The sequence below is a fragment of the Harmonia axyridis genome, chromosome 4 (assembly GCF_914767665.1).
Source record: "Harmonia axyridis chromosome 4, icHarAxyr1.1, whole genome shotgun sequence".
Lineage (NCBI taxonomy): Eukaryota > Metazoa > Arthropoda > Insecta > Coleoptera > Coccinellidae > Harmonia > Harmonia axyridis.
Genome location: NC_059504.1, coordinates 33306529 through 33334264, shown reverse-complemented (window position 1 = coordinate 33334264; position 27736 = coordinate 33306529). Strand labels below are relative to the sequence as shown.

The following is a 27736-nucleotide window of genomic DNA, read 5'->3' as shown; positions in this document are numbered from 1 at the left end:
GATAACGAACCATTATATGGATCTTTGGGTCCTAAAAGATCTTCAGAATTCAGATTGAATGAACTGAATGTGAAAGTTTGGCTCATTTGGATCGGTTCGAACGAACGAATCATTTTCAGAGAGACGACCCGATCGAACCATTCGTTCTGAAGACCCGGGTCTTTTGATTCGTTCGTTCGTGAACGACACATCCCTAGTCCCAGCCCTCAAAACAGCGTCAACCCATCCGCATCGGCCCACTTAAGCTCCTCTTCAGATCCCTCGATGACCGGCACACCACACAAAATAATATTTTTGCCGCGTCGAATTCGCTCAACAGATTCCGACACCGCTGCCTCGGTCATCTTTGAAGAATGAAAATTATTGAGATTATTAAGATTCTCGATCTTTTTATTAACGTCTAGAATCTCCTGTTCCAAAGTACCAACTCTACTAATAAAATCAGTTTTTAAGGATTCAATAAGTGTTCTTATATCCGACAATTGATCGAATTTCGTAGCACATTTATTGCATACGATCTTGATGCATTTTATCTTGTTCCGGGTGATACGGTCATCTTGAGGAAGGTCTGTGCATGCGACCCGCAGATGCCGCTTGCAGCAGTCGCACTGAACTCGTCGGTCTCCAGACTCCAGACGTAAATTGTTTAGAACAGTTGGCGCAGACGCTCATGTTGTTATTTCCATAGACTTAATGGTTATTTCTTATCGGTATGATATCCAGAGGAACGTGAGAATATTCTGCTTTCAAAAGTGTTTTCCTACCTTGATGGTGAATAGGAATCAAATAACAACACTCTGTAGAAGAGTGATGAATATTAAGGGTTTTTATTTTATATTAATTGGGTTTTTAGTCAATAAATCCTCCAACTTCATAGAACGATAAACTTAAACTTTATTTTTTTTTCAATAATTATTTTTTTACATGGGACTGACTTTTACATACATAGAAATATATGATTGACATATTATTCATAGAACAAAATATCTTTTCCTTAAACTACTTATTTTATGATCATTACATTCTAAATCTAACATTTCAACCAGGGGGGTGAAACCGCTAGTGCTAGCATTGGCAACAGATGTGACACACTCAGAATACACGGTATACATCATGCATACATATCACGATGTAAAAATTTTATTCTCATAATAAGCCAATCAGCGTTCGAGTTGTTCAATATGATTTTATAACCAACAATAAATTGTGTTTGTATTTGTAATTCTTGTATAGTGGCAATGAACAGATAAAGTAGTTTTTATTGTCACTTATTTATTACAAGTTCTGTTTTAGGTGTCAGGTAAGGTCAGGTAATCCATGAGAAAATAAATTTAGAACAAAATAAGACCGGGTTTTACCTCATATTGTATTTCAATGCTCTAATAGTCTAATATATCTGAGATCCTCACTTGTGATTATAATAATCCTTCAGAACCAACTATATTAAAGTTTAGGCATTTTCTGAAGTATCAAATTTATAATCATCAGCCCTATAATTGTAGAACTTCCCCAAATGTTTCTTGTATGGAAAATATTAATGATTCTAACAATAACCATCTACGTGATCCAGAATTATCATATCAAATTAAAATGAATTGCCTACTAATTGATCGCTATTTATAATCTTTTTTTTTTTTCATATCCACCTACAACCCCCAAATGAGCTGAAAATGAAGTAACAAAGAAGACCTGTGATAATTAAAGTGAATTACGAAATGAGCACTGTAACGCAGGAAGATAGATTAAACCAACTGAAGATTTTTATCTTTCATCTTTCATGTATGTGTAGAAATTTGAATATTGCTTCAGAAGTGTATCAATTCAGTTGTTCATCAGATATAATTTCATAATGTAGGTATAAATAGGTATTTTTTTTTCTGCAGTCAGGTATAGTGTAAATCTCCCAATATAATGTATATTATGTATTGATTTTTATAAATAATTATTATTTTAAGCAAATATGTAAATTTCCTTCGATAAAAAAAACTTTTCGATGATATTTTTCTGTTTTAATTCGGAATTATAACAACAAAACCTAAAATAAATACTAATAATATTCCAACAATTTCAATGAATTGTCATACCTTCATATTCAAATTTTCCCGCCATATTACACTTAATGATGGCGGACAAAATATCGGCCATATTGTTGCCTTGATTCAACATGGCGTTAGCACTTCTTATATATTTAGTATTCTGTGATTTCAACAAAGAGAACCATAGACAGTACCTGGTTAAACTTTCGAAATTTTCACAGTTGATAAACACCTAGAAAACTAGTAAATACTCGGGAAAACAACGTACACAAACCGCTTACGTCTGAATAATCTGACATAATCATAAACATAAATGAGATCCATTATCATAAAGTTATAAGTTACTGAGATGGCAGAATATAATAAATTGATATCTGGTTCATGAGATGATTATAGACCTTTCGAAAAAATTTCAAAAGCTAATTGTAGAGGAAAGTCACCAAATATGGAATAGTATCCTAATATGGAATACCTCCATTTCTCTAAGACTATAAGTATGAAACGCAACACTCGACCATCTTCTGTTTCATTTGGTCTACTAACTATCGCACCCACACCATCGACTCAGTTGCGCGATTGCTTCACGTGTGGCAGGCGTGTTTTGTTTTGTTGCCGTGCAGAAAATTTTAAAGGTAAGTGATAAACGAGTATTACCAGCTGTTATGTTTGTTTACATAAGTGTTATACTATGTAGTATATCGGTATTATGTTTATTTCACCATTTCGTGATCTTTTGTCAATAAAATATTGTGACTTTAAAAAATATTTAGAAGAGTTTGAACTAGTATAAAAATCCAAATATGGACAGTCGTCGGTGTCTAATTATGGAATATTCCATAATTAGGTTTTCAGATTTCATATGATAGATACTTGCTATTATTAAATATATGTAATGTTTGTTTTTAGAATGTCTATTTCACAATCAACCAAACGAAAAACCTGGGATGAAGAAAAAAAGGCACAAGCTTTAAAATTCGTCCAGAGAAACGAAGAAAAGTATTTAGCAGAGGAAAAAAAGCTGCTGTAGCAGCAGTCATAACATCTTCTCCCTACAAAAATGATTTAGAAAATAAAAATATGAAGAGACAAGAAAAAGAAAGTAAACTAGTCAAGACAAAGAATAAGAAGAAAACTGCGAAGAGAAACAAACAAACGGAGAAAAATAGTGAAGAAGAAGACTCTGAGGAACTAGACGTTATTCAGTTTGATGATGGTAGTGAACATGACGAGTTGATGGAACAATTACCTCCTGACTCTGCTGATGCAGAATGTATGTTCTGTTCAAGACTTTTTTCCATGGATAAAAGTGGAGAAAACTGGATTAAATGCTTGATGTGTGGGCTCTGGGCACATTATGATTGTGCTGGTCCAGAGTTTGATACTTGGATCTGTGACTTTTGCAAGTAATTATGTAACTTCTTTCATTTATCACAATATATTATATTTATTTGATTGATCTCAAAGATATTAATGTCCATTTTTGTTATTGTTAAGTTGATTTATGCTTATATTCCATATATGGATACCTATTCCATATTTGGTTGCTCATTTGTGATTTTGTTCTTTGTGTCAGATTTTAATTTGATAACTAATATATTTGATTAAAGGCTGGTAATTACTACATATAAATGTATGACTGCTAAGTGAAAACATTAAACTGATTCAATTTATATGAAGTTTTTTTTTTATATCCCAAAAACAAAATGGTATTCCATATTTGGTGACTTTCCTCTATATTCCTCGTTCAAATTGATGATTTTGGAATATTTAAATGACTAATGAAGAAGTAGAAGTAAATCATGAATGTACTTTGTACAGAACACTGAATTCACGAGGTCTTGAATTATTAATTTTAACGAAAACTACCTAATGATCATTACCTGTATCTATTCCAACCAAATAAATACAGAAGATCCTTTAGAAATTAGTGTTATAATTATTAATACTAGCTAGTTTTGTTCTTGTTGTAAATAAAACACATGTGCCGACTTTATCTACTTTAATATATATGATCTATAGTTATTTAGGATTGATATTAAGTTATTGAAGAAATACAATATGTAGATCGTTTTCTATGTGTGTGCGTACTGCGTACTTGTTGATTAAGTCGTTGGATTGCATCATCATCGGGCCACCTTAACATGGACGGACATCTGTCAAGTTGGCGTCATCACAGAATTGAAACCATAGAATAAAGTGTTTATCCTTCAACGCTCCCTTCTCGTCGGTGATGTTTGAACCTCTGCTTCAAATATTGCTGACGATTCCATTCATTTTGATGCTTCTTCGAATCTAACTAAACTGTTAAAAAAAACTTTCTATCTACAGGAACACATTACGCTTCCTGAAAACCTTTTATACCTTTGATAACTACCTTTCATTATTATTTTTAAATAAAACAAACATTAACTTCTTTAATCAACATAAACTGTTTTATTCAATATAATACATTATCTGCATTACCTTCTTAAATAATTATTCTACTTTATCAACATAATAAACAACTTAAACCTCTTTATCTTCTTAGATATCAATAAAAAATTTGAGTGATTTTCAACACATTAACTGCTTTATCAACATTAACTTCTTTGTATTACATAATAAAAATAAATATTGCTTCCTTATGAACTTCCACTTTCCAGTTCCTTGTTCATTCAAAAATATCTTCATTTCCTGCAACAAATTATTCAGTATTAATTTCCTTTAGTACTAAATTTTTGAATTCATTGAATTTAAGACTTCCTAAAGGCTTCGTTAAAGCATCTGCTAATTGGTTTTTAGTACTGACCCACTTAATTATTATGTTTCTTTTTGATATCTCAAACCTAATATAATGAAAACATAATTTCACTATATGTTTTAATGTTTGAGAATCCTCAGACTTTGCAATATTGATTGCTGCCTTATTGTCTTCATACATTATAGGAATGATATTGACCTGAATGAAACGTTTGCACATTTCTCTAATGCTAACTACTTCTTTACACCCTAGAGACCAGGGCCCCCGCAAGGGACATCAACGCCCGCGTGCAGAACATATTTTAGCGCCCCTTAAAGGGGGGAGGTGGAGAAAAGCACTGCTGGATAATCGGAATTTTATTTTAAAGTTTTATTGAGAATTCTTGTAGAATGGTTGAAAATCTATCAGCAACCTTCATTGCCTTAAGAACTTTATGGTGTTAGTTGTAACATAATACATTCCAAATGTCATTCAAAATTCAAGCTACATTCTTCTATAAATTATTCATAAAGGCATACACATTTAATTAGGATCAATCCAGAAATTGAATGGATGTTTTTCTAGATTTGGCTGCTGCAAATTCTTTTTTATTATCAATCAATTTTATCGAGTATCTCTTACTCTATATCTAAGATTACCAATCCAGAAAATCTTTCTTATGACATGGTAGCCTTCAAATAGTTTTTAATTATTTTTAATTCAGTGAATGATCTCTCACCAGAAGCAGCAGACACAGGTAAAGTGAGAAGGATTCTTGAGGCAATACTAAGATTCGGTAGAGAACAAAGTTAGATTATTTTCAAAAATATATTGTAGAATTTCAAGAGGATTTTCGCTTCAGATAATGAAAAAAATCTAAGGACAAACCTACTATTTAAGGAACTTAGTGTTTGATCAATTATTTTCAAAAAGAAAATTTATTTTTAAAGCGATTTTTGGATCTTGAGGTGCTTCATCCGTCTGTTCATAATCGAACAATTTTGGTTTATACTTTCGTCTTACAGTATATAATGGAGAAAAGCATTGATCTATCTCAAGAGCAGCCGCTAGTTTTCCAGCTTCCGCAAGTTTTTCCTCGAGAACATTATCATCCCTATAATTTTTGAAATGATCAACTAAATTCTTCAAATAGTTTTGGCACACTTTAATGTCAATCGCTACACTTTGCATCATTTTGCTTACAATATTAATCTGGAATGAAACATCATAAAAAATTATTATACTTCAAATAAATTTAAAAAAATGAATATTCAATAAAAGAGAACTTGCTTTATGTCTAGTTTCTATGTTGAAAGTATCATTTTCTGCTATTTCTAAAAGGCTATCACATATTTGAATAAAATGAAACTTTAGAATCAATTCTACTTGACCATCTAGTACCACTTAAGGGCTTTAGATGTAACTGAGGATCATGCTTTTTTATAACATTCCAATCTTTTTGTGCATGAAGAGAAATATATATAAAGTTCTTGTACAATATCAAAAGAGTCCACTGTTTCATTTGAAACCTTAGCAGCATCATTTTCAGTTAAATTTAAGCTGTGTGCAGCACATGGCGCAAAAAATGCCCTAGGATTAGCATCGAGTATGCGTTTTTGTAAACCAATATCTGGCTATTTCGTACCTATTGCGACGTTCGGAAACTTGTATAAATTGTAAGAAAGAAGTTTGGAAAAAAAATTGTTGATAAAATTTGAAAGAATCTTTTTCGAAAACCTTTGGTCTATAAGAGGTTTTGGCGCCCTTTTAGAGTGGCGCCCGCGTGCGGTGCACGCGTTGCACGCGCGGTTGCGGGGGCCCTGCTAGAGACATTGCAATATATTCTGCCTCTGCAGATGACAGAGCAACATGAGTTTGTTTCTTAGTTCGCCAGAAAATTACATCATCAAACAACTTAATCAAAATGCCACTTGTTGATCTTCCATTCAGATCACCAGTCCCCAAAGATGCATCAACATAGCATTCCAAATTATTTCCTGTACCTTTGTATTTAAGACCTAAGTTTACCGTTCCTTTCAAGTACCTGAATATTCTTTTAACTTTCATACAATCTTCCATGCTATAATTATTTTGTTTTCTACTTAACATATTTACAGCGTATGTAATATCAGGCCTTGTTCCACTTGAGAGATATAGTAAACTTCCTATTGCCTCTCTGAAAGGAAATACCTTTCGAGAAGGACGTTCACACTCTATTTCTCCCTTCCTTTCTGTCTCTCTTGTCACCATTGGGGTGCTGACTGGTTTACAATCAAGCATTTTGAATTTTTGCAACATTTTTATGATAAATTTTCTCTGATGAATGTATATTGTTCTGTTATTTCGATCTCTTTTTATTTCTATTCCTAAGAATTTTTCAGGACAACCCAAATAAGTCATTTCAAATTCCTTTTGTAGATCATTCCTAATTTGATTCAACTTACTTTTACAATTGCTAGCAATGAAAATATCATCTACATATAATAGTAATATAACAAATTTTCCATTTTTCCTCCATATAAACATACATGATTGCAGGGGATATTTTTCCAAGCCTAAACTGCTCATTGTCAGTTGGAACCTTTCATACCATCTTTTTGGGCTTACCTTTAGTCCATATAAAGCGTTTTTCAATTTACAGACATAATTTTGTCTTAGTTCATCTCCTCCTTCATATCCCTCAGGAATTTCCATGAACACTTCCTTTTCTAGCACACCATTCAAAAAGGCTGTTTTCACATCCAGCTGGTGTAATTCTAAGTCATACTTATTGGCTATTATCAACAGAAATCTAACATCTGATAGTCTAGCTACAGGAGCATAAACTTCTCCGATGTCATAATTGTTTGTATCAGCATAGCCTCTTATTACGAGTCGAGCTTTGTACCTTATCTCATTATTGGATTCTTCCTTTCTTTTGAATAACCACCTGGTACTCATTATAGACTGACTCTTAGGAACACGATTTCGTTCAATCAATGACCATGTTTCATTTTTCTTATGCGAGTTATATTCAGATTCTATTGCTTCCAGTCATTTCTTTCTTTCATTACTGCCAATAGCCTGAACATAGTTTTCTGGTTCCTCATCATTAAAGTCATCACTACTTATATTTTCTTTTCTATCACCTATTAGAGCAGTAAATTTTTCTCTAATATCATTTACATTACTTTGCTCTGTAATTCTTTTTGGATGCAGATCTTCTGTGAAGAATTCTGATCCTGTTTCATTTATCTCTACTTGTTGGTCATAAATTACATTCTGTCTATTGTCTTTATTGAAGTAATTTCCATATGTTTTAGATTCAATGAATCTAACATCTTTGCTTTTTATAAACTTTCCACTTTCTGGTTCAATAAGAGTATAATATGTGTCCCCACATGCTATCAGAAAAGCTCATTTTCCTTTCTCTGAGAATTTTCCCTTTATCATTGGATCTAAGGCAAATCCCACACTTCCAAATCTTCTGAAATACCTTATTGTACATTTCTTTCCTGTAATCATTTCAAACGGTATTTTGAAATCGATTCTACTCTTTGGTGTTTTGTTGTATATGCTTAGTATAAACTGTAGAGCATAAGCCCACAACTGCTGTGGAAAGCCAGAATCCAGAATTACACTCCTTATTTTCTCTTGTAATTCTCGATTAAATCCTTCCGCAGTGCCATTAAGATTTGGAGTGTAAGGTGGAGTATGTTCCAAAGTAATTCTTTCTTTCTCAATCAATTTCTTCATGTTTTCAGTACAGTATTCTGTACCATTGTCTAACCTTAAGAATGTTATTTTTGCATTTTCGCCCTTCAATATTTTACCATTTTCCATCATTTTGCTAAGAGCAATATGCACTCCCTTTTTATCTGCCATTGGATATGCCCATGCATATCGGGTATAATCATCTATGAAAGTGATTATATACCTTGCTCCATATTTATATGTGCATGGGGATATGGGTCCCATCACATCTGTATGAATGAGTTTTAAAGGTTCATTGTACTGATACCTTTTGGTATTGCAAGGTTGTCTAGTTATTTTTGCTCTGGCACATACTTCACAGTCAGTTATTGCTTTAGTGAATTTAACATTCTTTAATTCTGGGATTAGCTTGGCAGCCTTCTCTAGATAGCTTTTAGACACATGCCCTAATCTGTAGTGCCATAACAGACCAATGTCATTTTTCAAACTTTCTACTTTTCTTTTATTAAGTTGTTGAATGTCATTTAATTCCATTTCACTAACAGTCTCTAAATACTTTTGTAAAGTATCTTCATCATTTATTTCTTCATATGTTATTTCATTTTCAACTTCATTATCAGATTCTATTTCTTCATATTCTATTTCATTTTCAATCAAATTTTCCTTGTCTTTATTTATTTTAGGACTTTCGATACTTTTATCACTCCCTTCGTTCTCAATAGCCTTTACATTTTCTACGTTTTGATAGAAACTTTCTATTCTATTTTTGCCTACATTAATAATTTTTGGATTTACAAGTTCAAACTTTAACCACCAAAATTTACCATCATAATTACCTGTTTTTATGACATTTCCTGTATTTTCATTTTTCAATTTAATTTCATTTTTATTTATGTTTATCAAAACACCTTTATCAATAAGCTTCCTAATTGAAAACAAATTCTTAGATAAATTTTTGGAATACAAAACATTATTAAGTTTAATTATTTTACCATTATTCCCTTTAGCTATAATGGTCCCCTTATATTCTACTTTCAAATCTGCTTTACTATTAGCACTTTTTATAATTCCACCATTACTTATTTTACAAACATTTGACAGTATGTCTAACTGATTTACCATATGTTCTGTAGCCCCAGTGTCTGCTATAAATTTTATGTAAGACTCACCTAAATTCTGAGTGTCCTCTTCGTGTACATAGTTAGCTTCCCCATGCGTTGTTTCATCTGCATCTACTGCCATGAAGACGCTTATTTCTTTTCCTTGAGGATCAGTCATTTTCATTTTCTGATACATTGTATCACTTTTTTCTTTAAAATAACCTCGAGCTCCTCCACGAACTCTTGGTTTGAAGTTTCCTCTGCCTCTTATTTTGTTAACTCCTCTGAATGCACCTCTTTGTCCTCTCATGTATGCAGCTCTTCCTCTACCTCCTCGGTAGCCTACTTTATTTCTACCTCGGTATGCTGGTTTCGGACACGTAGCTGCATCATGATCATCTGTCAATTCTCGACAGTTATAGCAAACCTGTTTAGAGTTTTTACACTCTTTGCTAAAATGATTTGGTTTGCCACACTTGTAGCAAACTATATTTTTGTTTCTTGAACTTGACTCTACTTTCTTTTTCTTGACATCTGTATTCAGAGCTTGACCTTCATTAGCTCTTTCTTGGGTTTCTTTTTCTCTTCCTTCTTCATTTATTAGGAGAGATTTTAACTCTTCCAGAGACAATTTTTCACCAGATGCATCATATTTTCTGATAAGTTCGGGGTAGCTATTATCTATGGCCATGAGAAAGTTTTCAACAACTTCTCTCTCAGCAAGAGGCTCCCCGAATGCTTCTACTTTTGTTTTGAGATCGTCAAATCGTATAATAAAATCAACAGCATTTTCATGGTTCTTGTCAAAGTTAGCAGAGTTCCATGTTCTTTTTGTAGCGAATTTTGACGAGGACATTGTTGGATTTGTTTATGTTTTCTATTTTATTTAGTATTTCAACAGGAGTTTTCAATTGACACACTACTTTCCTATAATTATCATCTAATCTGCTCAACAGGTATGATATGGCAAATCCTGCCCTTTTGGCATTCTCATCCTCAGACAATGGAGGTTTTGGTATCTCATTGTCTAAGAGATACTCATATCCAAATGATTTAAATTCATTATTCACCACCGTTTTCCATACATTAAACGGTGTATCTTTGTCTAGTATGAACGGTGGATTTCCTGCTACTTTAGGTGCTGATTTCATGTTTATCGCTTCTTTAAGTTCTTTAATTTGTAATTGTAGTTTTTCCATCTCTTGTTTAACATTTGTATTTTCAGCGTCCATTTTCTGAAATATTATTTCCTTTATTATTATTTTTCAACTTTAATCTACTTTAAAGACTTTCTACTTTATAATTATTCTTTCTTGATTACTTGCAACTTATATCCTACATAATTTTTCTCTATATCCACTTATATTCTTTACTACAAATATATGTTCACCTTTGTACCATTGAGTTAATACTTTCAACTTTAAACTACTTTATTCAGATTCTTCAAAACTATTTTTTTTTTTTATATTTTTAGATTCATTCTTGAATGAACTGTTTTTACTATCAACTTTTTACTATCACTTTTTTTTTATTGTATAAGTAGCCATATGGGAAGTTGTGAATTCGAGTGCTCCACATTATTTCGTGAATTAAAGACGCAATATATTTTAAATATTGGTGAAATTATAAAAGAGTAAATACAAGAAGAAAGTTCATATTTGGCTGAGTGATTTTCAAATCAATTTAATTTTTTTTCGCGTGTATTTACGATTATTTGAGTGGAAATTTATCATTCATTCCGGGATATCCTGATTATCACACGACATCTGGAGGTATCTCAAGCAAGAGTTGTAAAGCGTAACATACACGTCGAGATATCGAAAAAGGAGGATGGCAGTAAATGAGGAACTAGCGAGGTTTTTAAAGACTGAATTTACCAATCAAACCATCATTATCAGGGAGGAACTTGCGAAGTTAAGAGAAGAAATAAAGCAGGTGGGGATAGACACGGGTGAAAGATTGGAAAACTGTGAACAAAGACTCTCCAGAGTAGAAAGCGAGATATTGGAGATAAAGAGAAGATCGTTGAAGAATAATATCATCATCTCTGGATTGGAACCCGATAGTCCCAATTTGGTAAAGTGCGTTGTCTCCAAACTGAATGCAATTTTGAATATCAATCTGCTAGAAACAGAGGTTAATAATATATATAGATTGGGAAAAATTAAACCAGTGATAAAAATCGAATTTGTATCTTTCCTAGCCAAGTCTAAGGTTATAAAGAATCGACACAAATTAAAGGGTTCCCGTATTTTCATAAACGAAGACCTTTGTGAAGAAGATCGTGACGATTTCAAAATACTGCGCCAACAACTGAACTTGGCAAGAGCGAACAATCAGAGGGCATACATCTGGCAGAAGCTCCTTGTCGTAAATGGTGAGAAATTTTCTGTGCAGCAACTTAAGACTCAAACTGTATTGGAACTACAGACTCGTATTGAAGAAAATCCATCTAGCATACCAACTGATTTAGTAAGCAGCGCACCTAATAGTCCGGCCCCAATATCCCGTATTACACAGATGTTAACTGAACACGAACACTTGACAGTGGAAGAGGACTCTAAGATCAGCAAGGAGATTTCAACGATTAATCAGGTGCTGGAAAGGACCAAGGAGTGGGAAATAAAGAGCAGAACGAGATCACAGTCTTCGGGGAGTGGTAGTGCCAGGAGAGAGCAAAAACTGGTAACAACAGAACCAAAGCAGTCATCAGGTAGTGGAGTTGTCAAGAAAGAACAAAAAGCTGATAACAGTGGAAAGAAAGGAAAGAAGGGAGGTTAGAAGAGCTAAGGTAAACTACTCTTTATTCATCTATTTTAAGTTTTAATTGTATATACATGGATCAATTCTTGAGGGATTTTGAGGGGGAAACACATAAAGCAGAATATATAGATTATGTTGGGGATCTCAAACATTATAACATAGAATCAAAATTTAAAATCATTCACAATAATATCAGAAGTATCGACAGGAATTTTGACGAGTTCAAATTAATGTTGAGAACATATACAGATGATTTTCATGTGATTGTTTTAACGGAAACATTTATGATAGATAACGTGGATCTTTATAAAATCGAAGGATACACATACATGTATAATTATGGAACTTTCAACAAAAATGACGGGGTTGTGATATATATCAGGAACGATTTGATGTTTAACGGAAAGATAATAAGTATAGGAGAAATTAAAGCGGTGGAACTAGACCTTGTATTCGAAATGAAAAAACTTAAAATAACAGGAATCTATCGTTCTCCAAAAGGATGTCCAAAAAAGTTCAATAGAGACTTAGCTGAATACATTGGAACAACAACAAGTAATAATAGTACGTGGGATTATCATTCAATTGTAGGAGATATTAACATTGATCTTTTAACGAATAATGAAATAGTTGATGAATACATGAATGTCTTTAGTTTTTTTGGATATAAATCCTATATAAATAATGTAACTAGGCCTTCTAGTGGTAGTTGCCTTGACCATATATTTCTGAGATATCGCCAATCTGTTGTAAATCAGAATAGATCGTTTATTATTCGTACGGACATCACTGATCATTATGCAATTAGTTTATGCCTCAACCTGAAAGAAAAACCTCCCGAAAAAATTATTAAATATAAAACTTATATTGATTATCAGAAATTAAAAAATGATTTAAAGGAAATTGATTGGCACGAATTGATAAAAAATAAAGATGTAGACTCATTCGCAGAATTGTTTATTGATTTATTAAAACATTACACACAGAAACATACAACAAAAATTGAGTTGAGCCATAGGAAATCTGGGAGAAGCAACTGGATCACTCAGGGATTACTAAAAGCCATAAACAGAAAAAATGTTAGAATATTACTTCATCCGAACAGATTACCGAGAGAGACAACCAACCCTACACTTGATAGTGTTATTGCATGTCGTGCGGTGGCGCTACGAGTCTGCGCGTGGCGAGGCCATCAAGAGAGAAAACAAGAATGAACCTTCGATGGTCGAGAGCGAACGTCAGGCATAAGACTTTAGAGTGACAGTCTCTTCTAACTTGACTTCTGTCAGGTCCTTTTCGTTCTGCCTTGTGAACTTTACTTGCTTTTGAGATAGAGTTAGTTGTCTTGAGAATAAACGATTAATATCATCATATGTGTATTAGTGAATACTCTGTATTTATATAACCCAAATATATAAAATCCAATAGGTTATAGGCTCAGTGCACGCTTTAAACTGCGCGACAATGTAAACACTTATTCTGAAAATATGTTGTGTAAACAACGAGAAAAACATTGAGGTAAGTTGAATTTCAACTTAATTATGAGGCTAGAGATATTTTAGTTAGTTCGGTGAATGGAAATGATTTGTTTCATATTCATTCCTGAAATGGAGAATTCCTGTATTACAGTATATACTATATTTGGTTAATGTGTTTACCTATCTATTAGACAAGGAATCAACTTTGATTCTTAACGGTTATTGACAGTTGATGTTTAGAGAAACGAGATATTTTGCTATACACAAGTTTTATAGATTTAAGTGATAGATTCAGATTAGAGAAATGAGATATTTTGCTATACACATGTTTTATAATAATAATAATAATAATAATAATAAAGTTTATTTGACTTTAAAAACAAAAAATGAACACTTCAAATAAATTTTACAAATAAACTTAAATAAAGAGACAGAGGCTCACTTCGAAGAAGCTCACCTGTTAGTCTCACAACAGAAATACTATTCAAAGATAGCCACTACAAAATGGAAACAAAAAATAAAAAATTCTCTGGCTCAAATGGACATCATATACATCGAAACTTAAATAAATCAGGATACATCGTGTGTAACTGCACAACATACGCACTTAAGTCAACTTTGGCAATATTTGTCACTTTAGGGAATGTTAACATGAATAGTAATACATTAATAAATGTGACTTCAGGGAATTTGTCACTTCAGAAAACCAATAGCAAACAGATCTTCTATATTTTATTTTCGTCATATTCTGTTGTTAATAACGTTATGTATAGTTTTTCTATTCAAACCGAGTAGCCACCGAATCACTTCCTTCTTGAATCTCACAGGGTTTCTCAAAGCTCTCAACGTAATTGGGATTGTTCCATATATTTTGGGAGCTAAATATGTGCAAGATCTCTGACCTATCGTTTTCGTCGTTTTACTCTCTTTATAGTGGTCGAGTTTGTGTCTAGTGGAGTAGTTATGATCGATTGGCCGAAGTTCAATTTTTCTTCTTTTTATGAGTGCTGCAATCTTCATAAAATACAGTTGCCTCAAATCCAGCACATGTGCGACTCTGTATATCTCGTCACTAGGAAACAGCATTCTATGACCGCAAATTATCTTCAGTATACATTTCTGAACGATATTCAATCTTTCTATATGCACATCATATGCTGCCCCCCAGCCCGAAATACCATATGTCAACAGCGACTGCACCAAACCAAAATAAACCATCCTTAGATATTTCAGATTGAGTTGCTTTTTGAGACGTTTGAATCTATGTAATAAGCCTCGCAGTTTCTTTGCTAGTTGTTCGCTGTGATACTCCCATCTCATATGTCTATCCATGGTGATCCCAAGGTACTTGACGAATCCATCTCTGCTCTCTATAGATTTAGATGATTATGATTCAGATTAGAGAAATGAGATATTTTGCTATACACATGTTTTATAGATTCAGATGATATTCAGATTAGAGAAATGAGATATTTTAATATACACATGTTTTACAGATTTAGATTATGCAGATGTAGATTCTGCATACTCATTGTATCAAATTGATTTAGATGTTTGTAAATTCAGAGATTTCACATTCATCATTTGAGAAAGTTATATTATGTGAATTTAGAGTATTTTTCAGAGTCATCATTTGAGAGATGTACATACATCATTCGAGAGGCTTACATGAGGAAATTTTAGAGTGTTTATTTAAACCTTTCAGAGCCTGAGATTATGTAAACTTTAGGAATTGTGCTAACATACTTTCTGTTTTAGATTGGATAATTTTATAAAATTTACATACCACACCTAGAGTATTGGAGTATGTAGATTTGAAGATTCTACATACATTGCTTGGAGCATGTAAAATTGGATGTTTCACATTCCATAAACATAATCCAGAGATGGAGATATTTTGAGACTATATATATTGATGAAAAATTTGGGGAATTATTTATTTCACTAAACTACAAAAACTGCAGTATGGTAAGATTAGTGATAACTATTATTTCAGGGCTTCTTTCATACAATGCTTGCTGTGCTGTGTTGTTTGTTTGTAAGCTAGGGATATTATAGGATTCAAGTATTCATCCCGTATTTGTAAAATGGCCATACCTAACTCAACAGGTTTTCATTGCAGTGCGTGATACCGCTTTTGTAGTAAGGTTTACAAATATGAGGTGGTGATGTTTGAAAACTTAAATAACCCTGTTTCGGATTGTATCAGATTGCTGTGCGTCTGAGGCAATTCAGAAGCACGAAACAAAATTTTATATCTTATACCTGGTAGTAGATGTACTAAGAGAGCATATAATGCACAAAAATCTTAAAATACATAATATAAATATTTTGTTTCATAAATCCTGAAATAGATGGCAGCCAAAGGAAATCAAGGAAAACCATTGGTGGATTATCATAGCGATTCCACCATTTCCGTAAGTGCAGAAGATATAGGTTTCATGCATTACGAGGAAAGAGAGAATTGTCAAAACCAATGTAAGTCTTTCATGCAATTAATAATTGCCCATTTCCTTGATCTTAGCTGACTAGAAAAGTATCAACGAGTGATACGTAGATGAGAGATGCTAGAGAAATTTTAGAGTCATTACACAAAACCCCCTTTTGAGAAATTAGAGATCTGAGAGAGGAGAAATTGTCGACAATGGAGAGAGTACAATAGAGAGAGTAGAGTTATGAGAATATAAGAGTATGAGAAAACCCAGGTATATAAAAATTATTCATGTTACAGAGGTAATGAGAATATTTTTGAGATTAAATCTTAGAGATTTAAGAGTTTGAGAAAACCCAGCTGTATTTAATAAAAATTAATTCATTTCACAGAGGTGATTAGAATTGAGAGAATAATTTTTGGGGTTAAATTCTAGAATACGAGAAAACCCAGGTATATAAAAATTATTCATGTTACAGAGGTAATGAGAATATTTTTGAGATTAAATCTTAGAGATTTAAGAGTTTGAGAAAACCCAGCTGTATTTAATAAAAATTAATTCATTTCACAGAGGTGATTAGAATTGAGAGAATAATTTTTGGGGTTAAAATTCTAGAGTACTAGAAAACCCAGGTATTTAAAATTAATCTATGTTGCAGAGCAGAATTCAAATTTTAAGATCTGGATGGACAGTCTATGATCAGAGCTTTTTGACAAACGATTTGTTGGACGTCATAGAGCCAAGTACGAGTAACCAAATTTTTTCAGAGGCTAACAAATCCAAGAGAAGTAATTGAGTATGAGATATTATCATAAACATAATTGAGGAGAATTACTTAAAAGAAAACTTTCAATATCCTAAGACCCTGTTGAAGTAAGTAGAGGTTTGAGGTTCTCCAGGAAGTGCAAGTCAAATGCGACACACACACTTCAGGTAAGAGCTCACTCGTACTCCACTAAAATGGAGAAACACGAATCGGTCGATGATTTCTGTGAAAGATTCGACTCGATAGTATGAGAGTATGAAGCTTTTGAGGTGTGATTGAGCTAACTGCTCAAAAAGATAAGATCTGCACTTTATCAGGCTGCATTACCAGGCATATCCGAGTTACGAGATACAGATCTGACCAGGAGACAGACCCCAAACCAAGAAGGTAATTTAGACGAGATCAGAGAGATTAGAGGTTAAGAAAAGGTCTGAAATTGAAGAGGAGATTCCAAAAGTTCAACGGGTACTTGAATTAAAATGCTTCCGTTGTAACAAAGAGAGACACTGGTCAACTGATTGCAATTTGAGGCAACAGAGTAAGTAAGTGATTCTGTTTCGATTGTGGGACAATCGAGTGAGAGGATTGCATTAACAATGGTGGCACGAACGAAACGTTAAATTTAAAGGATCGAGTAGAGGTAGGTTGAACAAGCCAAGTTTCAACACTAAGAACGAAGCCACGTAGACCAGAGAAGAATGAGAGAGAGTAAGAGATTCAACAAAGAGGGTCGCTCCAAGGCAAGAAGGGTTGGAAGTATAAAGCATAGAGAAACTAAAACAGGTAAACTTGATTCAATCATTAACTTCTTTGCAGATTCTGTAGCAACAGACCATATCATAAATGATTGTCTGACTTGAGAAACTTTGAGAGATGTCAAAATATGAGTATAGAGAGCGAATAAAACGAGATAGCAGTCATTGTAATCGATAGTAAGGGTGAGTTAATCTTATATTTAGATTCTAGAAATGAGAATACTAAGAAATTGCAAAATGTATTTGCAGAGAAAGAGATTTCTGAGAATTTACTTCCCTTACGTAAACTCGCAGACTCTGGGTTCAATATTTACTTAGATGTCCAAGTCCTAAGAGTTTACAATAAGATTAATAATGAATTTGTTTTAGAGAACAGGTCCTAAGAGTTTATAATGAGGTTAATAATGAAATTGTTTTAGAGGACAATTCCAAATCCTAAGTGTTCACAATAAGATTAATCATGAGATTGTTTTAGAGAGTCGAGCAACGATAAGCGAAGAAGATGAGATGAGCTTGCAATCGCAGACACATTCCAATAACGAGTTATTAGGTTCGGAGGGAGAACCAGAATCTGCGATTGGGAGGGAGAAGTAATATAATCTCATCTTTTCAACTAAAGAGAAAGTTCTACAAGTTTCAACTGACAAAACACATGAAACACAATCTGAGCAACAAGAAAAATTGGGATTGCAGTCATATCAGTAGAGAGGTCATTTAGATCGATAACTTGGAATCACTCCAAAACTTAGAACGTGAAGTATGTATCATATCGACAATGGAAAAATTACATTTTAAAGAGACAGGATGAGAGCTGAGAAACAACCAGTCGACGCACACTGACACGATGGGACTTATTAAACCACCATCTCATCCAGGTCAGTAAAGATTCATTAATGTCTACATAGAAGACTATTGGAGACTTGCTAAAGCATATCCATTAAAACAGAAGATGAGTTGGCTGAAGCATTAAAGAAATTCTTAATATCAACAAGAAACTTGTTGGAGAAAAATGAGAAGGTATATTATATCAGGTCAGATTAAGGTACAGATTTACCGAAAGGAAATTCCCAGAAGTACTGAGTAGAGAAAATATAGAGAATGAGAGAGCGGAGAGGTTTAACTTGACGATCCAAAAGAAGGTTCGTACATACATTTTTGATTCCAGACTACCTAAGAGTATGTGGGAGATTGGTATTGATGCATCTATAGATGTGTACAACAGAACACACAAGTCTATCAGATATCAAACACCGTTGACAAAGTTTGCACCAAATGCAAAATGTCACTTTGATCAAATTGAGAGATTTTGGATGTATTGGAAGTATTTGTAAGTATTATTATGTATTGCGATGTTCGCATACATTAAGATTCCAAAACCCAGCTTGAAATTTGGATAATGTGCCCTGAAAGCTGTCCTAGTGGGTTATACCGCTACAGGATACTTGACGTGGCATTCAAGCTCGAGCTACATGTGAGATTTAACAAGAAACTTGCCTACAAAGATGTTTATAGAAATAAACAACTTGATGATACTAAAGAAAATTACAGACCCAGGAAAATATAATCGACTGGGATTGGATGAAAAACTCGAAAGAGCCAAAATAAGGGAACTGCCGATCAAAAGGCCAATACCCTGCTACACTTAAAGAAAATCGTAAAGGACGTAAGCTATGCAAGGTTTCTTAATTACTCAGAGAATAGTATTTTAGAAATTGGGCTAAACGACCTCGGTCGATTGCCTTTGGATAACTAGTTATCAATAAAGATCAGCTATTAATATTATTATTTTAGGTAAATATGAAAAAAAAAACCGATAGAGAAGAAGATATGAGGTTTTGCCTTATTTCTTCATTAAATCGAGAACCGATTAAATTCGAGGAAGCTATAAATTCTAGAGAAGGTCATTTATGGAAGAAAGCTATAAAAGAAGAAATTGATTCCATGATACAAAATAAGGTTTGGATATTGGTAGATAAAGAGTATCTTCAAATATCTGGAAAACGGGCAAACATTATAGACTCGAAATGGTATTCGAAAAAATTAGAGGCAAATGGTCTTACACGATACAAAGTAAGATTAGTCATACGAGGCTTTAAGGTCAAAAATATCTATGACATTAGACTTCCTGTAATTAGAGCTACATTTGCAATAATAAATAAGTATGATTTACATGCTTGTCAATCAGAAGTAAAAACCTGCCTTTTTAAATGGCACTATAGAGGAGATCTATATGGAGATTCTTGATGGAGTAGACATTGACAATGAGATCAAACGATCTTATGTATATAAACTCCGGAAAGCCCTATATGGACTGAAGATAAGACCAAAGAGATGTAATAAGAGATTCACTGAAGAGATCTAGAAACTTGGTTCAGAGAATGATATACATGAATCTTGTTTATATACATGGAGGAGAAATGATATAAATATAAAGAGAAACCGAGAAGAGAGGTATATAAATCAATCAATCAAATTATACCATGAATATATTAGATAGATTAAATATGAATGACTGCAATGCTCAAAATACTCCTATGGTAACCAGACAGATTGAAAATAGGATTAAGAGAAATCAATCGGAGAATCTACAAGATGACTCAGATAAACTAAAGATGAAAAGAGTTCCTTATAGAGATGAAAAGAGTTCCTTATAGAGATGAAAAGAGTTCCTTATAGAGAAGCTATTGGTAGCTTAATGTATCCATCAAATGGTAGACACTACGTTTGCTGTTAACTATTTAACGAGAAAACAAATGAAGCCGACCGAAGCTGATTGGAAAGGTGTAAAGAGAATCGTCAGGTATATGAAAGGTACTGTGAATTTAAGTCTTAAATTCACCGCTCAAACTGAATACTAAGAGGCATTTACCGATGCAACATTTAGAGACCATACCGACTTGTCATCAACTGAAGGGTATGTTATTAGATTGTTTGAAGATGTAATAGCTTGGAGGAGCCATAATCAAACCTATGTCACATTGTCCACTTGTAGAGCCGAATACCTAGCCATGAATAATGCCTATCAAGAATTAATAACTCTTGACAAGGTACTTAGATTTGTGATAGGAAAACTGATGTTTTCTATAACAGTCTGGTGTGATAACAAATCCGCTGGAGACTGCACCAAGAGAGATGGTGATCACAAACTAAAGGTATTTGATGATCGTTTAGATGACGACCTAATACCTAGAGAGAAATCTGGACTTAGAAGACATATGGCTGAAACACATGGTGATTTCATAAAACAATGTGTTGAAGAAAAGAAAATCACAGTGAGATGGATTCCAACCAAGGAGAATGTGGCTGACATAATGACAAAACCTTTAACCATCAGACGGTCATAAGAGATTAACTCAAAAACTAATGATTTAATACTAACTCATTGAATTTTTGTTTTCAGAGTATTTCTAGGGATTAGAGTATAAACTAATTGAGTTCTGTTTATAGATTAGACTTGGAGTGGAGAATGCTGGTTGTAGTTCGATGATGAAGGGAGGGAGTGTTAGAATATTACTTCATCCGAACAGATTACCGAGAGAGACAACCAACCCTACACTTGATAGTGTTATTGCATGTCGTGCGGTGGCGCTACGAGTCTGCGCGTGGCGAGGCCATCAAGAGAGAAAACAAGAATGAACCTTCGATGGTCGAGAGCGAACGTCAGGCATAAGACTTTAGAGTGACAGTCTCTTCTAACTTGACTTCTGTCAGGTCCTTTTCGTTCTGCCTTGTGAACTTTACTTGCTTTTGAGATAGAGTTAGTTGTCTTGAGAATAAACGATTAATATCTCATATGTGTATTAGTGAATACTCTGTATTTATATAACCCAAATATATAAAATCCAATAAAAAACTATTTATACAAGGAAATGATGAAATATCCATACAATACTGAGTTGAAACAACAATATACAAGATACAGAAATATTTTACACAAGTTGATCAGGAATGCTAAAAGAGATTACATGAACACCTTTGTCACGAAATATACTTCAGCAACAAAATCACTTTGGTCTTACGTGGATAACCTCTGCGGTAGATCCAAACCTGAAACAGAAATAAAATCTATCATTAATAATGAAGGACAGGAAGTAACAAACACGGAACAAATTGTAGAGGAATTCGGAAGATATTACAACGAAGTAGGTAAGAAGCTAGCAGATAAAATACCTTATAGTTTAGAAAAGAAAGAGGGTGAAATTTTTTATAATGAAACATTTTTTCTATTCCCAACAAGTTCAAATGAAGTGAAAGAAGTGATACAAAAACAAAAAAACGGAGGATCTCCTGGCGTTGATGGAATTAGATCAGAACTGCTGAAAAATATTCAAGAAGAAATAGTTGAACCCCTTGTATTAATGACGAATATGTGTTTCGAGTCAGCTAAGTTTCCTAGAATTTTCAAAGTGGGGGTTATCAAACCAATTTTTAAATCAGGAGAAAAGGACAAGATGACAAATTATAGACCGATATGTCTTATATCGAATGTAGCCAAAATTGTAGAGAAATTATTGAAGATCAGAATTGTCAAGTTCCTAGAAAAAAATAAAATTATATCTGAACACCAGTACGGTTTCAGAGAAGGTAAATCGACTGAAGATGCGATTAGGAGAATGATAGCGAGGATATACGGTTGGTTAGATGGTAGAAAAACTGGTCTGTGTGTCTTTGTAGACCTTGAAAAAGCCTTCGATACTGTTTCACACAAAAAACTTTTAGATAAACTCTACCGAAACGGCTTCCGGGGTAAATCATATGAATTATTGAAAAGCTATTTAACTGATAGAGTCCAATTTGTAAAAATAAAGGATTATTCTAGTAAGGTGAGGAACATCGAATGTGGAGTACCCCAAGGAACAGTGATGGGACCAATATTGTTCTTAGTTTATATGAATGGTTTATTACAAATGGAGAAGAAAGGTGAGGTTATCAGTTTTGCGGATGACACTGCCATATTGTACGAGGGAAATTCTTGGCAAGAACTGAAATCTGAGTCTGAAAAAGACCTTTTCAAAATAAAACAGTGGTTTGAGATGAATGAATTAACAATGAACGTAAAAAAAACAAAGTACTTACCGTTTACTTCCTATGAGTCAGGTCTTCCGAACTTGGGTCCTCTGAAAGTCAACGATTGCACAATTATACCCGAAACTGACTCCATCAAGTATCTCGGCATTACCATCGATAGACATCTAAAATGGAACTTACATATAGACAATTTGGTAAGAAAACTTAGATGCCTTCTATCAAAGTTTAGATACCTTAAAAAGTATTTGGAAATAGAAAGGCTAATGCAGATATATAATGCTCTATGCCAATCGCTGATAAAGTATGGAATTATTGCCTGGGGTGGAGCGTACGAATGTCATATAAAAAGAGTAGAAGTGGTCCAGAAATGGTTGCTCCGTGTAATCTACGGAAAGCCCCATTTGTTTCCTTCAGACGAATTATACTTCTTATCGCGGGCAATGAATCCTCAACAGTTATTTGTATCCCAGATATTAACGGCCATCTGTTCTAGAAGAATACAACTCACATTAAGACAAACCGATTGCAGTTATGAAACAAGAAGTAAGATAATTCACGTGATTCCTAGAGCAGAAAAGCGAATTGGACAAAGATGCTTCACATACCTGGCTCCACGCATTTATAGTATGATCCCGAAGAACCTGAAAGACATAAGACACAATAAGAAGCAACAAATTATGATAAAGAAATGGATTTTTGAAAAAGGAAGAAAATATATTCAATCCATAATCAATGGTTGAATCATGGATGAAACCTCATATCCAAGGATTCCTGCCTACCTTAGATCGGCCTCTAGATGATGCACCGGTAATCCTCAACTGCATGTCACCAAGGTTACAACACTAAAGAGTCATCACTGAGTTCTCGACACTTCAAGTTATCCTCATTTTGATCAATTCCATTATTTATTCAGTTTTTATTCAGAATTAGATTTATTTCAAATGTGGCTATTGTAATATTGTTCATATGTTAATTGTATATCGCGTACAGGCTTCAGCCTCTGCGATTTATGTTTATGTCACAATAAACTATTATTATTATTATTAATAATTTCTTTTTGCTCCTTTAACTTCTTTCTACTTACTTATTTTTCCTTAGTCAATAGATTTATTCCTATCGACTTAATTTTAGCAGCAGGTTTATTCTGCTTTTTTTTTTAAACTATATGATTCAACTCCCTTAATCTCCTTTAACTACTTTAGCAACTTTCCTTCTTAATTAATACACTCAATGGAATCAACTTTGAGCATGCAATATTATAGGCCTTACTTGACTGATATCGTACTTACATTTCACACCGGTTTTCCTTTATAATTATTTCGAAATGTTCACCTGTCTTCTACCGTACACGTGCCTCGGCGACTCCACCACTTTAGAAATTAGTGTTATAATTATTAATACTAGCTAGTTTTGTTCTTGTTGTAAATAAAACACATGTGCCGACTTTATCTACTTTAATATATATGATATATAGTTATATATATATGATCTATAGTTATTTAGGATTGATATTAAGTTATTGAAGAAATACAATAGTAGATCGTTTTCTATGTGTGTGCATACTGCGTACTTGTTGATTAAGTCGTTGGATTGCATCATCATCGGGCCACCTTAACATGGACGGACATCTGTCAAGTTGGCGTCATCACAGAATTGAAACCATAGAATAAAGTGTTTATCCTTCAACGAGATCTGAAATCCCTTAAACTGATATTAACCCTAATTACCTAATATATCTTGTTCCAGAAAAATATTCATTTTGATCAACTTTACAAAGTGAGGTTTGAATATATACAATCCATTCAGGAATTATTAGAGAGTTATTGCAACGCACAAATAAGCGATCTTTTATTACAGGATCTCTTATTTTGACATGTACGCATGCGCATTGAGTCAGATATTAAGGATTGTCTAAATCTAAAATACAGGCCTCCCTTACTTTATTCAAATACAGGTGACCAACTTTTATTTAAGGATCCTTTATTTTGACAGATATCAGTTTATGTCGAATATTTGCAGTCGTTATTCAGCAAGAACTAACCTATAAATATTTGTAGCTGTTTAGGTAAACAAAGTAATGAAATAAACTTTTTGAGAAATTTGCATTTTATTTCTTGATTTTGGGCATCTGTGGGAACCATTTCATTCGAGGAAAAAAATGTGCTCTCAATAACGAATTTTTCAAGAACTTATACGATTCTCAACAAAACACCATATTTAATTTGATCCTACTAAAAGAATTAAAAATAATACTGATAAATCCTGAATTTTTATTAGAAATAAGAATTTACCTATATGTATAATGTAGTATTGTTACAGAATGCTACTGCAAACTGAATATTATTTTTTTTATATTGAATATAAGTAATTTATTCTGTAATATGGACACACCAATTGGATTGTTCTGAAAGAAAAATAATAAACTTGTTACCTAAGTACTTTTTTATATATTGGATCAATATATAAAAAAAGCAAATCACAATGCAGAACCAAATTAATTATTACTAATGTTATTATAAAATTATACGTTAAGTACACTTTTTTCAAAATCATTAGAAAACCATGAAAACTGTGCGTTTCTGATATATTCTCGCACGATTTTGTTCTACAAGATGTGGAAGAATGAACGGAATAACCACAGAATTAGAGAAAAAATTTTCCAAGTCAACTAGTCGATTTGTTTGAATTGGTTTTGATATATTTTCTACACCAACTGTATCTATTATGAAAAATCAATTCCTCAATAATGGTCCCATCTAAAATTGCTAACGCTATTTGTTCTTTCATTTTCGATTATGAACTTTTACCAAATGAATCATTCAATCATTTGATTTATCAGAATACAAAATAAAGGTGAATAAATATAAATATGTCAAATTTAAAGATCTGTCACTTTACTGACTTTCGTTAAAAGCATCTTGCAATAGTTCACTTTTAACGTCCACGATAGAGGATCCTTTATTACAGGATCCTTTAATAAAAGATCGCTTATTTGTGCGTTGTAATAAAATAACTCTCTTGAGGGGAGGAATGTCCGAGGGAATTTCACTTTAATAATTTTGACGGTTTCAAATTGGGTTGATATCTAATTATTGTGAATGTTTTGGTGAAAACGATTAATTCAGATAGTGAAGATGAAATATTATATAGGTATACATTTCCAAAAGACAAACAGCTAATGTTAGATACCATACAGAATTACTTGCCCGAAAAAAATATAAAGGAGTTTGAAAGAATTTTCAAGATTGGTGTAGCAGTAAGATCATTAAGTCATCGTTTACGGGGAATGTTTTTTGGTATATTTTAATGCATTTTTATAGGCAACTATTAAGGTTTTTCATTATATTACTATGTCTGTACTCAGTACTGGATTTGAGCTAGCCGAAGCTAGTTCGATTGTGATTGGTGACACTAAGTTTCCATCTCTTTTGTACTCGGGATCGAGCACATATGTTTTATTTCCCGTTCCTTCTGTCTATATTCTAAGTCTTTATTTTTTTTTAGCATTTATTGATATAGTCGTAGATAAAGTATAGTATTCAACTTGCGGTAATGGTCATAACTCACTTGATGAATTACAGCACTCGCCTGCGGCTCGTGCTGCAAACTTCATCTGCGTGAGTTAAGACCTACATTACCGCTCGTTGAATAATATACTATTATGAAAATTGAAACCATATAGTAATGGACGGTTAGAATTATGTTCAAAAGTTGATGGCTCAATGTGGTCAAATTTGTGGAAGAGAAAATATATTCGATGTATTGCTGTATAGGTACTCAACCGATAACATAATATTGATTTTCGAAATCGAATTATTCGAAATGACAACCTTTATTAAAATCTTTGTCAAGAAAATATATTCCAAAAAATCTGAGGTTTTAGAAGACATTGAAAAGTTTTTGAATTCCTCGATGTCAAGATACATAGGTATATCATCCTCAATATTATCACATCTTATCTTTTTATCTTATCTCAATTTCGGCAGGACATGATCATAATTTTTGGACAAAATTGCAGGTAATATTAATTATCAGATATTCTGGTGCATTCAGAAGAATCGAGTTGAGCAGCATAACAATAAATAATTATCTACCTCTCACCTGCTAAATAAAGGAGAAAATATAATATCCTTGAAATGACATGGAGGATGGAAGAGCTCTTCTGTTGCTGAAAGTTATGTAGAACTGCAGCACTGAGCACAGAAAAAACTGGATATTGCTAAAATTTTGGCTAGCTATATTCCTGCATCGAGTAGTCAAATTTTGAACATTCCCATTATAAATACAATTGACAAAGGTACTACAAACGTAACCACTTCATACCTGGATTATCATTCAATGCAGGGATGTATTATGCATTCTAATGTAACAATCAAAGTTTTCAATAATTGTACTTTCAAAAATATGGACTGAGAGTTCATTCAATCTTCAAATTATTATAGAATGAATAGAATATATCAAAACAAATCTCATTAATTTCATAAAATCAAATATTAGCCCAATTGCAGTAATTCTTCTTTAGTAATCAAAAATATAAGTGCATTAATAGATATTGTTGATGAGAATAATAATTCTCTCAATCATTTATTCTGAACACTAATGATATGTATGCTCGAATTGTTAGGTTAGTTATATTACAATATATTTCATCAATGCTTTTTGATAACTTATCCGTAAAGAAAACATTGTAAACAATATTCTTCATCAAAAATATTTCTAGTTATTTCAATCCTTTTGGTTATCCAATGCAGTTATTAAATATATAAATACGTATGTGTGGATTGTACAGATTAGTATTTTCGATTTTTTTCACCCTGGAGAGTTCAACAATTCTGCAAAATAAATGTGAATAGTTACCATACGAGATGTAATAATTTTGCTTGATTCTACCTTCCATTTTATGCAACAACTTCTTCTATACTATTGGAAGTTTGAGATTTGATAACACAATATATCTACTTGATAT

The 27736-nt window shown here is 33.0% G+C and overlaps 1 protein-coding gene across 1 annotated transcript; it reads right to left on the bottom strand.

Moving 5' to 3' along the window:
- Positions 1–8151: 8151 nt before the first annotated feature.
- Positions 8152–24090, bottom strand: LOC123678685. Its single transcript, XM_045615827.1, has 2 exons — positions 24060–24090; positions 8152–10783 (listed from the first exon to the last, which is right to left on the bottom strand). The coding sequence occupies exon 2, from the start codon at positions 10402–10404 to the stop codon at positions 8152–8154; it is 2253 nt and encodes a 750-aa protein (XP_045471783.1). The 5' UTR covers positions 10405–10783; positions 24060–24090.
- Between the last annotated feature and the right edge of the window lie 3646 nt (positions 24091–27736).